Here is a 14824-nt window from a genome sequence, read left to right as displayed (position 1 = left end):
AGTCGAAGAGAAAATGACAACAGAAACCAAAAAACAAATGCTTACTTGAAGATGAAGCCATCACCAAACACAATGAAAGTGAAGAAAATTAAAGGAATGTGTTTATAAATAGTAGGGATAGGTCTATCACTCTATATCAGATTAGTACCCTTCTTAAATGACTGGTAGAATCGAAATGTCAAATCAATATGGTTCCACCTATTTGCCACCCACACTTTTCCTATTTTCCACCCTCATCAAAATTTCTAAAATAAATATACTACCCTTTCAATTTTACGTTTTCCTATTTACCATATATAAAAGTCAAACCATTTATACCTGACTTACAGTTCCAACCATTTTAACGTGATCAATTGTTTGTGCACCATATTTCAAAGTATAAAATACGTGATACAAGTGCGATGAAGGGGATATTAATGTACGATTTCCGGTTGTAAACACCACATCCTCTTAATTATATACTCTATTTTTTCCCGCTTGGTGGTATATATTCCTAAGGAAGAGAGTCCATTTTATGGCCACTTTTTTGTAATATGAAGCATAACGCAAATTTACAATTTGATAAAAAGACTAGAAATGGTTTGGTGGTAGTCTTTGCACAAAATTGGTTAATTAACCCAATAACGATAATTCCTGGGTGAAAAAGACATAAAATTTTATACTATTTAAATGGACGAGAATGTAAAAATAGCCAGGATGTAAAATGATGATGATGTTACAAAATGATGATGATGTAACCGCATAATGTGCGGTTACACTGTGAAACCAATGTATCATTTCTCTTTAAAAAATATATATATCCACATAGTATGACATTCATGATTACGTCATCGCGCTTCTGCTTAGTATATGATTTAAGTTACTATACACAAAATTATATGCGGTGAAAATTGTATTTTGCACCATATTTCACGTCACTCTACAATGTGTCTTTTCTAGAGTTTTGTAGCAACAAAATGATGACAAAGTGTGCCCTAACCAGATTATTGTGCGACATATGAGAAAACGAGGTGCGTTTAATTTGCGACACCAATGCGTCAATTCACCTTAAAAAAAAATATATCCACAAAGTATTTGGTTTATGATAACACAATCGCTATGATAAAGATTAAATCCATCGCCAACGAGAAGTGTAATTATTTTCTTTTGAAACAACCACTCAATAAGTGGTTTACGTCACTCTAAAATGTATGTACCAATCAAGATGTGTCTTTTCGAGATATATTGTTTCACAAAAGTCCACAGATCTACATAATGATGATAACGTGTGCCCTAACCAGATTATTGTGCGACGTTTGAGAGAATAATTTGCGGTTACATTGTGAAACCAATGCATCGTTTCACATTAAAAAAATATCCACAAAGTGTGAGGTTTATGTAATCTCGCTTCTGCTTAGTATCGGAATTATCTAAATCTTTGTTATTATTCATGTTGATTTAAGTTATTATACACAAAATTATATACAGTTTACTGACTTAGTTTCATCATCGTCATTCTTCCATTATCATCATAAATATTGCTGAATAATTGTATTTAAAAGAAAAACAGTAGCATCTCTGTCATTCTTTGGTTAACAAAAAACAAAAACATCCAAAGAGGAAAACATGATATCTGCCCACTCGACCTTATTATGTCCGCACTGAGGTGAGAAATCTTTGCAATTAACCAAGATCGGAAACAACCAACTAGGAAAACTCCTAGTTCCATTTGTATTGATCATCTTGGAACGGATGTTTACAGAATTTTCACTTCACTTAATTACTAAGATAAAAAGGAACGTTACCAAAAGTGTGGTGTTTGTTGTATGAATAGAATTTAGAAACTTTCTTTCATTGGTATTGTGGTGCTTATGATAACATCAACGTTATAAGTTGTGTGTACATATATATGTACTTTGTGAGTAAAATAGGTAGAATATGTCCAGCTTGTTCTACATAGTTCCCTAATTATATTCAGAATAAAAATCTATCATTATTATAAAGGGAAGACCCCTTAGGCACTATAACAATGAAGCTGTAAATTTCGTTGGACCATTTTGCCCTTAATACATGCCCATACAAGTGATGGGAAATAAATAATATAAGGGTATATTAGTAATTTAGTTGATTTGAAAATTAACCTTGTAAACTCAGAAAAAAGTGATATACCTGGACTCAGCTTGCACGTGCTTATGCACGTGCAGAACACTAGTAGGTAGAATATGTCCAGCTTGTTCTGCATAGTTCCCTAATTATATTCAGAAAATATATCCAGAAACGTTTGCAAAGGATGCAAAGATAATTTTCTATTTGCAAAGAATACTGAATATCATACTACAGTAAAACCTCTATATAAGAATATCCTAGGGACCTCTATGGGGGTTATTCTTATATGGAGGTGCACCCTGAATACACCAAAAGAATAATTTTCATAAATGTACTTGGGAAATACATACATATGCATAGGAAGCACAAAAGTGTACCTAGGTAAGCGTAAAATTAACTTTGACATCGACAATTGACAAATAAAATCATACGAGTGAAAGATATTTGCATTAAGTTTTGAAAGGAAAAGCAAAGAATCCATTTTGAAGCAAAATGATCTTGTAATGGTTACAAGAATCTCTTCATCTTGAACTTTGATGTAAGACAAGACCTATATTATTTATATTATAATGTCAATTATTCTTATATTGAGGTAGGTTCCTTAAGACGGGACTGGAAAAATTATGATTTGTTCCAATATGGAGTTTATTCTTAAATATAACTGGCCCAACTTGGGACCAGAAATTTCTATTCTTATATAGAGTATTCTTCCGGAGAGGTTTTACTGTAGTTTTTAAAGTGAATGAAGCGAATATTGTAGTTTACACCATATTTCACGTGATCAATTGTTTGTGCACCATATATTAGAGTATATAAGACGTAACACAAATGTGACGAAGGAGACAAAATGATGATGACGTGTGCCCTAACCAGATTATTGTGCGCTAGTTGAGAGAATGAGGTTCGGTTACACTGCAACACCAATGCATCATATCACTTTAAAAAAAATGTATCCACAAAGTATGAGGTTCATGATTACATTATCGCACTTCTTCTTAGTAGTATATGATTTAAGTTACTGTACACAAAATTATATACGGCGAAAATTGTATTTTCCACCATATTTCACGTGATCAATTGTTTGTGCACCATATTTTAAAGTATAAAAGACATAACACAAGTATGACGAAGGAGACAAAATGTTGATGACGTGTGACCTCACCAGATTACTGTGCTACAGTTGGGAGTCCGAGGTCTGGTTACACTGCGAAACCAATGTATCATTTCGCCTTAAAAAAATATATCCACAAAGTATTAGGTTTTTGATTACATAGTCGCTATGTTAAAGATTAAATCCACAGCCCACGAGGAATGTAATTGTTTTCTTTTGAAACATCCACTCACTTACGTAATTTACGTTACTCTAAAATGAATGTACCAATCAATATGTGTCTTTTCCAGAGCTGCTGCTTGACATAAGTGTTAGAGCATTGCTCGGTCGAACTCGCATGTGTTGCTATCTCAAGCATGTTTTTCAATATTAGTGATCAAAACTATATGTCTTGCTTTCTAGTATACTTATCACTAAATCTCGGTCTAGGATAGTTAGGAATAGTTGAGCTCCGGACTCCATGGTGATTATCTTGCAAAGACAAAGAACTACTCAAGGAACCAATGGAACTCCATCCGACTAAAAGGTATGTGGAGACTTGAACTCATCTTGTCACTCAAAAGTATATTTACTCTATCTCTTACTCTTGAGACAAAAGTCGTATAAGTATGATAGTATTCATACATACACATTTGCTATTTCGAGCCGAGTTTACTCGCCTATCTTTTTCTCGAAATACGTGTTGGTAAGCTTTTTGTTTAACCATCTTCATCTTTACCCGTGACGAAAGTCATGATGACGTTTCAATCTTGAAAATAGCTTTGATGACGATAGTCGATTCTTTATGTCTAACAACTGTTATAACATTATAGAAGAATGTTTCAATGATTGAAATGTAGAGTTGAGAATATGTAACCACCTATGGATGTAAGCATATAGTGTGTTCACACATTAGTGCATAAATCCATGTGACAGAAAGCAAGTGTGTGCATATGTGTGCATGCGGTATTGGTGAAGGAGACAGGTTTGGTACGCGTACTGACAGAAATCCACGTCCGTGAAATTCGGCTGAGTTTGAAGTTTACGAAATCAAAAACCAGTCACCTTAGGTACACGTACCCGTACGCTTACTAGCGGACCTTTTTCACCCGAAAAAGTCTGCTGAGTTTGGAAACTAAAACCAACTCAAAATCCGGTAGCTAAGGTACGCGTACGGGGTAGTTATTTCTCAAATCGGTAGTTCATGGACTTAAAACAATAAATTATAAGGAATGCAATCTTTGCAAACCGTGGGTATATTGTTCTGAATTGGTTCAAATAAATCAAACCAATTTTGTTTCAATTGTGTCTATGTATAAAGACCTAAGCAATTGAACAACTCTTGAACTAGTTCTTATGGTCATTTGAACTAGTTATGAGAAAGATGAATACGGTTAATATGAAAGCACTCATATGGATAACCATTGGTCAACCATTTGTGAACCAACCAATGTACACGTTTAGGTACAATTACTCAAATATAAATGAATAAATTTCATTTGTGTGTGACAAGCTAAGTTTCGATCTAACGGTTGAAAGATATTAGCTTGGGTAAATCATGTTTTTCATCTAACAGTGATTATTGAATGTTTTGTTACCAAGGTAACTCAGATTGCAAACCCTGATTTGAAAACTATATAAGGAGACGTCTAGCAACTATGCAAAACTAATCCCCACACCTCCTGTGTGATACTAGTTGGTTTGCTAGAATCGATTCTCCTTTAATCGTAGGTTTCTTCTCGAGACCATGTCGATTAACGACTGAAAGACTTCATTGGGATTGTGAAGCCAGAAGAAACTAATTCTCTTGTAGTTGAGCGATCTGATCTTTCCATTTTCTATAGTACGAGTTCAATTGAATAATTGACTTGAGATTATATATCCGATAGGGCAAGATAAAAAGAAATCACAAAAATCTTCGTCTCATCGTTTGTGATTCCGCAATATCTAGTTTTTCCACCATACGGTTTAGATTATTGTGAGGTGATTGTTAATTACTAGGCTGTTCTTCGGGAATATAAGTCCAGTTTATTAATTGGTTCTTGTTCACCTTGATTTTCAAAAGACAGAACAAAACTTTTAGGTTTATCTGTGGGAGACAGAATTATCTATCCTTGTAGACTTTTCTGTGTGATACAGATTTGTTTACTAAAGTCTTCGACTCTGGGTCGTAGCAACTCTTGGTTGTGGGTGAGATCAGCTAAGGGAATCAAGTGCGTAGTATCCTGCTGGGATCAGAGACATAAGGAGCGCAATTGTACCTTGAATCAGTGTGAGATTGAGTAGGGTTCAACTACAGTCCAGGCCGAAGTTAGTTTGTAGTAGGCTAGTGTCTGTAGCGGCTTAATACAGTGTGGTGTTCAATCTGGACTAGGCCCCGGGGGTTTTTTGCATTTGCGGTTTCCTCGTTAACAAAATTTCTGGTGTCTGTGTTATTTCTACATTATATTTTGTTATATAATTGAAATATCACAGGTTGTGCGTTTGTATCGATAAATAGTGAAATCCAACCTTTGGTTGTTGATTGGATATTGATTGATCCTTGGATATTGGTCTTTGGTACCATCCAAGTTTATCTCTCTTGTATTTAATCGAGACTCTCAGATTGCTTGAGTAAGATTTAAATCAAGAGATAGAGATATTAACTCCTTGATATACTTTTTATTAAGATTGAGTCTGACTGTCTAGTTGATTCTCTTAAAAGTATATTAGAGTTAGTCCATACAGATTGCTAATCGAAATATTGATTTAAATAAGTCCACGTAGCTACAAAATGATGATGACGTGTGCCATAACCAGATTATTGCGCGACAATTGAGAGACTGAGGTGCGGTTTGTTGAGGGGTGAATTCAGGTTTGAGGTTTTATCCGTCCTAGCTAGACAAATGACCTCACTTTTCTAAGAATAGTAAGAGAGAGAGTTATCTTTCCATTATACCTTGTCCTTTCTTATATAGGCTTTCCAAAAAGCCCCTTCTTTTATGACATCATGTCATGTGTCCTAGACCTCCTTAATTACTCCTAATACCATTTCTTAAGATAACCTTCTTCTTATTTACTAATCCCTTCCTTGTCCTTCCCTTTTAGTGGATACTTTCTTGTTGGACTTGGCTTAGTCCCCAAGTCCCCATGCTTTTACCTAGTTTAGCTACTTCTTCAGGAACACCCTAAACCCATCAAGGGGTATTATTTTTCATGTATCAACATTAGTCCCTGACTATTGGGTCAATTGTTCAATGATCCAATAGTCAAAGAACCCTCTTTGAGCGCCCTCCTTATAGTCCATTAACAAGGTGGATCTTTTCCCTTTATTGAACTTACGGTTGTGGGCGACGTTTCGACTCCTCATCGTGCAAAACCGCTTCTCCTTATGGTTTTCTGACGGTTTAATTTTCTCCTGTGCATAACTGCCACGTTCGATCTTTAGAGCTTTCTATATATAGAGCCGTCAATTCATTTTCCTTTCAACTTTTCTTCTTCGTTCCTTCTTCCAGACGCACCCATACACTCGCTATGTCTGGTACCTCTTCCAGTAGTTCTTCGTCCGAGGAGTCTAGCGAATCTGAGAAACCTGGGCATGAGGGATCCGAGGAAGTCGAGTACTCTGATCAGGATGAGATCGTCCTACTCGCCCCAGCAGAAAGCAGGTTGTATACTATTACTGAGTTCACAAGCGGCCCTTCCTTGAAATGCACCTTGAGGTTAAGAGAACTCCGTGAAGGTAAACGTGTTTTCCCTCTGGATGATATCCTAACCTCTCGTCTTTTAAATCCTCCCGTTCTTCCTTACCCTTCTGATCCCGGATGGCTCATGCGCCCCGAGTCAGAGATCATGGACACTTTCGCGTTCAAGACCGTGCCGCGGATGGCCATCCATCATGGCGATTATAACCTCCCTGCTATAGACATCCGTTCTAAATCGAAAACTCCCCCGGTGTGGCCACATTGGGCATCTTATATACGCTCCAACTCCAGCCACGTTGCTGCTCTCCGGAAGGAGGGTATTAATGAAGCCATAGATTTGTCTCTTAAACGGGAGGTAAATAGGTGCATTCGTGATGTAATACGGCTTTTCTGTCGTTGGGTTCCTCCCGTTCACACCCTTCTCACAGCATGAGGGGAAGCCACTATCGTCCTAGAGGACGCGGTCGCTCTTACAAGGTTACCGATTCATGGCAGTCATTCATATGATGAGGCAGCTGTCTTCGGGGCGCTAAATGACGAGGATAAGGAACTGTGTACTTATTTGTTGAAGTTCAAAGATGACTCCCGTCGTGAACTAGTACAGAAGAGCCAGGCGCCATCAGGGCGAGGTAAGGACAGGGGAGTTGCTGACACAGATAAGAAAGGGGCGTCTTCATCCGCTCAGAACGGGAAGGCTAAGTGTGTAAAAGAGAATGAAGCTCCTCCCAGGCGCCCTCCTGGCGATCGCCTGTTATCCAGTTCCATCCGCGCCTATGAGTCGATCCATGGTTCATCAGACCCGACAAAAGCTGACTCTGAATGGGCCATTAAAGCTAATCGCCGCGCTTCTTTTTCCCTTTGGTTGAAATATTGGGCTCCTCAGATGATTGGCGATAAGGTGTTCCCTCCTAAACGCAAGGAGAAGGATCCCCGCGCGTGATGAGGTGGTCAACCAATCAATAATAATTCTCTTATGCTACACAATTCTATAAAGAAGTAGTGATGCAAGTCGAGTTCGTATCCACAGGGAGGTGTGAGTTTTAAGTTATTACTTGTAACAAATTGATGTTGTTGAAAAACACAAATTCTGAAAATTGCAAAGTTTGTAATTCAATTTATGAGATGGAATTGACTAGAGATTCATTCTCCACTACCAAACAAGATATTATTAATCATACAAGTTCCACTTTCAATAAATTTCGATTGTTAACAACTTTTAGACAAGTTATAAGCTCAACTAATCTTTGGATTCCTTAATTCACCACATAGAATAAGTTCTCTAGCGGATTCTAATCAAATGAACCACCTAAAATAAGCTCTCTAGGTGTAATTCAATCAATTGATAAATTTGTTAATCAAGTTGCTCCTAGCCACATGTTCATAAGCTCGACACGTTAACCTAGGGTTATCTTTTACACACTATTGCATACAAAATCCCTTTGCGACAAATAATGCACCGCTACTTGTGTAAAGATTACTCTAACAATTACAGATTAAAGTTCTCAATACTAGCATTAGAGTTGCATACGAGTTACCTAATTGCGCACTTAGATAGCTAGCATACATCCCATGGTCATAAGAACGGTAAAAGATAATCAACAAAAGATATTTATCAAAGAATAACTTGCAAAAAATTGATTAATAAAACATATTCGGAGTTTTGAAATCCTCCCCAATCAATAAAAATATTAGCTTCTCATGTTCTTAATAGTAAAACACATGGCTTAAAAGAAGTTTAGAAAATCAAACAGTTGATATGAAAATCCTGGCAGCAAACCAAGCTGTTGTTGATAATGTCCAAAGGAAACCCTTCTGTGCCGCTTCCTGGTGTAAAAGAGATAAGTTTTCTCTGTGTTATGCGCCTCCTTATATGGCTTTCTTATCCTCGCAAAGTCTGTGACCTAGATAGGCCCAATTTTCCTCATTCAGTACAAACTCTAAAACACCATCAATTTACAGCCATTCATTCACGGACCCAGGCTCTATCCAATACTGAAATACAAGTGATACCCAAGTTTCCATATTCTATCGGCTTCTAAATTATCTCCTAGCCAATGCCAGACACGTCCCAAACATAGCCATGGAACCATTGCCAGGCGCTGCACAAAAGTAAGGCAGAACTGCACTTCACTTCAGCCACAACTCAGGTTCAAAACTGAGCTCATAACCCTCTTCTCCATCTGTATCAGCATGTACTTGAGAACACACCTCGACTGCAACCACAGAATCCATGCTAGCAGCAACCCAACTTCTTCACTTGACCTCCACGGCAACATCAGCTCCCAAATTGTTGTCTCATGCCTCTGTCAGGAACCATCGTATCTCTTCTGTAATGGCATCGGTTTCTCCATGTCTTGTTGCCTTTCCAGCTATCTGTAATACTCAGCTTTCTATCAAACCAAATACAAACCCATTCCAGTCCCATCTTCGTAAACCAGCTCCGCAATAACCTTCTTTTACTACCTGTACAGCCAACACTAAATTCAACTGCAATTCAACTCATTCCAGGCCATAGTCTTCAGGTTCACACCCATTTATACCTCCTTCATATCTCAACAGCTCTTTAGCTCAAAAACTTAATGGTTCAGGCATTTTCGCGAACACATTTTGTGCATTCTGTTGGTAATTCAGAGATAACGATTTTTGCAGTTGGATGAGTTCTCTTTGACCTGCAATTTCACATTCATTCGTAACCCATCATTCGTGTAGTAATGAACATTCATAATCTCCCTGTTTAGTTCTCATCATCAACAGCGGCCCCATTAACTTCTCTTGTATTATTCAGAACTTGCCAAAATTAAATACCACCAGCTTCATCTTCTTCCCACTGATTTCTCGCCTAACTCTTGCCAAATGATCATCAACTGTGGCTTGTGGTGATAGAACAACAATCACAGATAACCTATTCATTCCTCAACCTCAGATCCCCTTTCTTACTGATTTTGTCTCATATTTCATCCAATCTCGATCATCATTGTGAACCACTTCTTACCACCTGCTCTTTGTTAACTGAACTCCGCCTTAACCCTCTGCAGATAACCACCGGACCTTGGCTAGATCTGACCGCAACGAATCTGGGAGCAGCAACAGCAGGTTTCGGCAACTGTTCTTCACTTCCTCTCTCTGCTTGTGAGTTCAATTTGGTTCAAACCTAATTTCATTTCTAAATTGGATTTTCAGTCCACCAGCACGTGTGCTGTGTTTGTGTGACAAGCACTCACAGTTCTGAGTTTCTTTTTATAAATGAAAGACACTTCATGAAATGGCCACATGACCGCCACACAAGTTCCATTTTGGTGTAACCAAATTGAAACTATGATGGGTACATATGTAGGGAATTTTCCTGATATAAAACATTTAAGAAAAAGATATTAGTGGCGCTTTTCCTTCCTTTTCGCAACTTCAAGCCATTGTACCTAAAAGTTAAGAAAAGATGTGTAATATACAAAATATCAAGAGAACCAATACGAAAAGCATAGGAAATCGTTACTAAAAATGGGTGTTTTAGACAGCTATCAAATTCCCCCGCACTTAGTCTTTGCTAGTCCTCGAGCAAATTAAACTAATCTAATATACAACAACTCCGTCTCGTTGAGGCTACGGTTACTTTTATTGGAATGTAACAAGCCTTTGAACCACTAGGCGTCCCTAGTGGACGAGCTATAGTCTCGTGAAGGTTTACAAGAGGTGTACCTACAAAACCTATACTCCAACTCATAGTTACTTTTGAAAGATAGAGGATAAACACTAAACAAGCTATTTAGTTGGCATCTAATCCTGACTCAGTTAATATATACCTCACCGTGAAGAAAAAAATCCATCTACTTAGAAAGGCTAGTGTTCATTCTAAATTTTTCAAAAATCTCTAAAAGTCGGAGTTTTGCCTACATCAATACTTTTTATGGAACCCTTCCCCCATACTTAAACATGACATTGTCCTCAATGGAAAATGAACTCTAATGTATGATTCAAGACAGGGCATTCATAATATGATGCAAGCATAATAAACGCGCAAGAAAAACTAAAAACTAAAAAAATGAAAAGATGAAAGATAAGAATACGATACAAGTGGGTTTCCTCCCACTAAGCGTTTGGTTTAAAGTCGTCAGCCCGACTTACTACTTGCTTGCATCCATAGCCAGCGTCAACCTCCTCAACAGCAAAACAGGAGTACACATCACTCGAGTACCTCATCGCCTCAAAGATGTTGAAGCGTACGACCTCCCCGTCAAATTCCATTGTCAAAGTGCCTTCGTAGACATCAATCTTAGTTCTAGAAGTTCTCATAAACGGTCTACCCAGCAGCAAAGGTGTAGACAAGGATAAATTTTCATCATTCATATCAAGAACGTAGAAGTCCACTGGAAATACAAGCTCATTAACCTGCACTAAAACATCCTCAACAACCCCTTTCGGGTAAACATTAGATCTATCGGCAAGTTCTATAACCACGCCGGTACTTTTGAGAGGACCAAGATTTAAGGATTCATAAATTGAAGCAGGCATAACATTATAGATGCACCTAAATCTAGCAAAGCTTTTGTAAACCTTGTCTTACCAATTGTGCAAGGTATAGTGAAACCACCAGGATCTTTTAATTTAGGTGGGAGTTTCCTTAGAAGATACGCCGTAGCGTTTTCCCCCACCCTCATTACTTCATTACCCGTTAATTTGTGCTTGTTAGTGCATAATTCCTTCAAGAACTTTGCATAGCGAGGAACTTGCCTTATCACCTCAAGGAGTGGTATGTTCACTTGGATGTTCTTGAATATCTCATAAATCTCTTTGTATAGTGTCTCCTTATTGGACTTTGCAAACCTATTAGGAAAAGGTGGAGTGACATCAGTAGATACAAGAGGTTTAGAGTGAGAATTTGTTACCAAATCAGCCTTGTTAGGGGCTGTTTCGTCTTCTTCTTGGTCTAAAACAGGTCCATTATTTTTTGGTGATGTTGCAGGTTTCTTTACTTGCTTCCCACTTCTTAGATCAATATCATTGACATTTTCCTTATGGTTTAACGGTTGCGAAGGAAGCTTTCCAGACCCTTGTGCTTTGAGTAGATTAATATCATTAGCCAATTGACTAACTTTGTTTTGCACATCTCTCATAGTCATCTCGTATTTCTGCTGGCATTGGTTGAACCCTTGCACTAACTTCGAAATCTCTTGCATCCCTTGCATCATAAGAGTAAACTTGTCATCCACACTTGTTCCTTGAGTTTCTTGTTGTGGCATTTGCATGATTTGGTAACCACCTTGTTGATTAAAAGTCAGATTTGCAGCAGCTTGCTTGTTGGCGTAACTGAAATTTGGATGATCTCGCCAAACCGGATTGTATGTATTGGAGTATGGATCATACCTTGGTCTTTGTTGAATTTGGAACATAGCATTTGCGTGCTCCATATCGCCTTCATACGATGGAACAATCACCGCAGAAATTTGTTCCATCATCCTCTTCATATTACACATCCTTTGTTCTATATGAGAAACTTCACCAACCTCATTAACCTTCTTGACAAGTGTTTCTGCTCGGGTGGAGAATTGCTGCGAGTTAGATGCCATATTCTCAATCAAAGCTCTTTCCTGTGCGGGTGTCTTGTCAACTAAAGCTCCACCACTTGTGGCATCAATCATTGTCTTATCATTTAGTAAGAGTGCTTCATAGAAATATTGGATGATAAGTTGTTCCGTGATTTTCTGATGTGGACAACTTTGACATAATCTCTTGTAATGCTCCCAATACTCATACAAAGTTTCACCTGCTCTTTGAACTATACACATATCTCTTTCCTGATTTGTGCTACCTTGGATGCGGGAAAGTACTTCTCAAGTAAATGTTTCTTCATACCGGTCCATGTAGTAATACTACCTGCTGGGAGATTGTAAAACCACTCCTTGGCCATGTCCATAAGAGAAAATGTGAATGTTCTAAGCATAGCATCATCAGTTTCAACTCCCTTTGGCTTCACACTTACAAGCACCATGTGAAATTTCTGGAGATGACGGTTTGGATCTTCCCCCGCTAAACCATGGAACTTGGGCAATGAGTTGAGCAAAGATGGATTCAACTCAATTTCTTCGTCCAATTAAATACACAAGGGTTGAGTGTTCAATTGTGGTGATGCAAGATCCTTGAGTGTTGCCATAACTACTTGTTCTTCCTCTTCGTCTGAATCTGCGAATTCGCTTGATGATGAACAACGAGGAAGCGGAGTGTTAACCGCTCGAATGAAGTCCTTGAGTTGAGTGCCAGATCGAAGACGTATACCAATAGGACTTGGTGTGCCCTCTTTAAGCATCCACAAAAGGAATAGTACCTGAAAATAAGATTCTCAAAAATTGTATTAGTAATCTAAAAAGTGAAACTAAAAGCAAAAACAATAGCTAAAAAGAAAAATAACAACTTAATACTACCACTGCCTCCCCAGCAGCGGCGCCAATTTTGATGAGGTTGTCAACCTATCAATAATAATTCTCTTATTCTACACAATTCTATAAAGAAGTAGTGAGGCAAGTCGAGTCCGTATCCACATGGAGGTGTGAGTTTTAAGTTATTACTTGTAACAAATTGATGTTGTTGAAAGACACAAACTCTGAAAATTGCAAAGTTTGTAATTCAATTTATGAGATGGAATTGACTAGAGATTCATTCGCCACTACCAAACAAGATATTATTAATCATATAAGTTCCACTTTCAATAAATTTCGATTGTTAACAACTTTTAGACAAGTTATAAGCTCAACTAATCTTTGGATTCCTTAATTAAACGCATAGAATAAGTTCTCTAGCGGATTCTAATCAAATGAACCACCTAAAATAAGCTCTCTAGGTGTAATTCAATCAATTGATAAATTTGTGAATCAAGTTTCTCCTAGCCACATGTTCATAAGCTTGACACGTTAACCTAGGGTTATCTTTTACACACTATTGCATACAAAATCCCTTTGTGACAAATAATGCACCGCTACTTGTGTAAAGATTACTCTAATAATTACGGATTAAAATTCTCAATACTAGCATTAGAGTTGCATATGATTTACCTAATTGTGCACTTAGATAGCTAGCATACATCCCATGGTCATAAGAACGGTAAAAGATAATCAACAAAAGATATTTATCGAAGAATAACTTGCATAAACTTGATTAATAAAACATATTCGGAGTTTTGAAATCCTCCCCAATCAATAAAGCTATTAGCTGCTCATGTTCTTAATAGTAAAACACATGTCTTAAAAGAAGTTTAGAAAAGCAAACAGTTGATATGAAAATCCTGGCAGCAAACCAAGCTGTTGTTGATAATGTCCAAAGGAAACCCTTCTGTGCCGCTTCCTGGTGGTAAAAGAGATAAGTTTTCTCTGTGTTATGCGCCTCCTTATATAGCTTTATTTTTCTCGCAAAGTTGTGACCTAGACAGGCCCAAGTTTCCTCATTCGGTACAAACTCTAAAACACCATCAATTTAAGCCATTCATTCACGGACCCAGGCTCTATCCAATACTGAAATAAAAGTGATACCCAAGTTTCCATATTTTACCGGCTTCTAAATTATCTCCTAGCCAATGCCAGACACATCCCAAACATAGGCAAGGAACCATTACCAGGCGCTGCACAAAAGCAAGGAAGAACTGCACTTCACTTCAGCCACAACTCAGGTTCAAAACTGAGCTCATAACCCTCTTCTCCATATGTATCAGCCTGTACTTGAGAACACACGAGCTTCCACCTCGACTGCAACCACAAAATCCATGCTAGCAGCAACCCAACTTCTTCACTTGACCTCCACAGCAACATCAACTCTCAAATTCTTGTCCCATGCCTCTGTCAGGAACCATCGTATCTGTAAGGACCCTCAAGCCCGTCAACGCTATTAGACAAGTCAAGAGACGATTTAGTCGCTAATGACTCGATTAGCTAATATAAATTTTAATTAATAGAAATTAATCTAACACCGATCTATATACGAAACT

At 37.8% G+C, this 14824-nt stretch overlaps 1 protein-coding gene across 1 annotated transcript; it reads right to left on the bottom strand.

Annotated features, from left to right (window-relative positions):
- Positions 1-8985: 8985 nt before the first annotated feature.
- On the bottom strand, positions 8986-12841 carry LOC113359455. The gene is made up of 5 exons (XM_026603082.1): positions 12727-12841; positions 11407-12661; positions 10978-11317; positions 9258-9321; positions 8986-9071 (listed from the first exon to the last, which is right to left on the bottom strand). The coding sequence occupies exons 1-5, from the start codon at positions 12839-12841 to the stop codon at positions 8986-8988; spliced, it is 1860 nt and encodes a 619-aa protein (XP_026458867.1).
- Positions 12842-14824: the final 1983 nt, after the last annotated feature.

This window comes from Papaver somniferum, chromosome 3, assembly GCF_003573695.1.
Source record: "Papaver somniferum cultivar HN1 chromosome 3, ASM357369v1, whole genome shotgun sequence".
In the NCBI taxonomy this organism is placed as follows: Eukaryota; Viridiplantae; Streptophyta; class Magnoliopsida; order Ranunculales; family Papaveraceae; genus Papaver; species Papaver somniferum.
This window is presented reverse-complemented; position numbering and strand designations above follow the sequence as displayed.

What these genes read in the sequence shown, in the direction of transcription:
- LOC113359455 (XM_026603082.1), bottom strand. Translation starts at nt 12,841, where the DNA reads ATGGTGCTTGTAAGTGTGAAGCCAAAGGGAGTTGAAACTGATGATGCT. An exon ending in GTTTTACAATCTCCCAGCAG is followed by an intron (nt 12,662 to 12,726) that starts GTAGTATTACTA and finishes CCCGCATCCAAG; the next exon opens with GTAGCACAAATCAGGAAAGA. An exon ending in TGCACAATTGGTAAGACAAG is followed by an intron (nt 11,318 to 11,406) that starts GTTTACAAAAGC and finishes TCCTCTCAAAAG; the next exon opens with TACCGGCGTGGTTATAGAAC.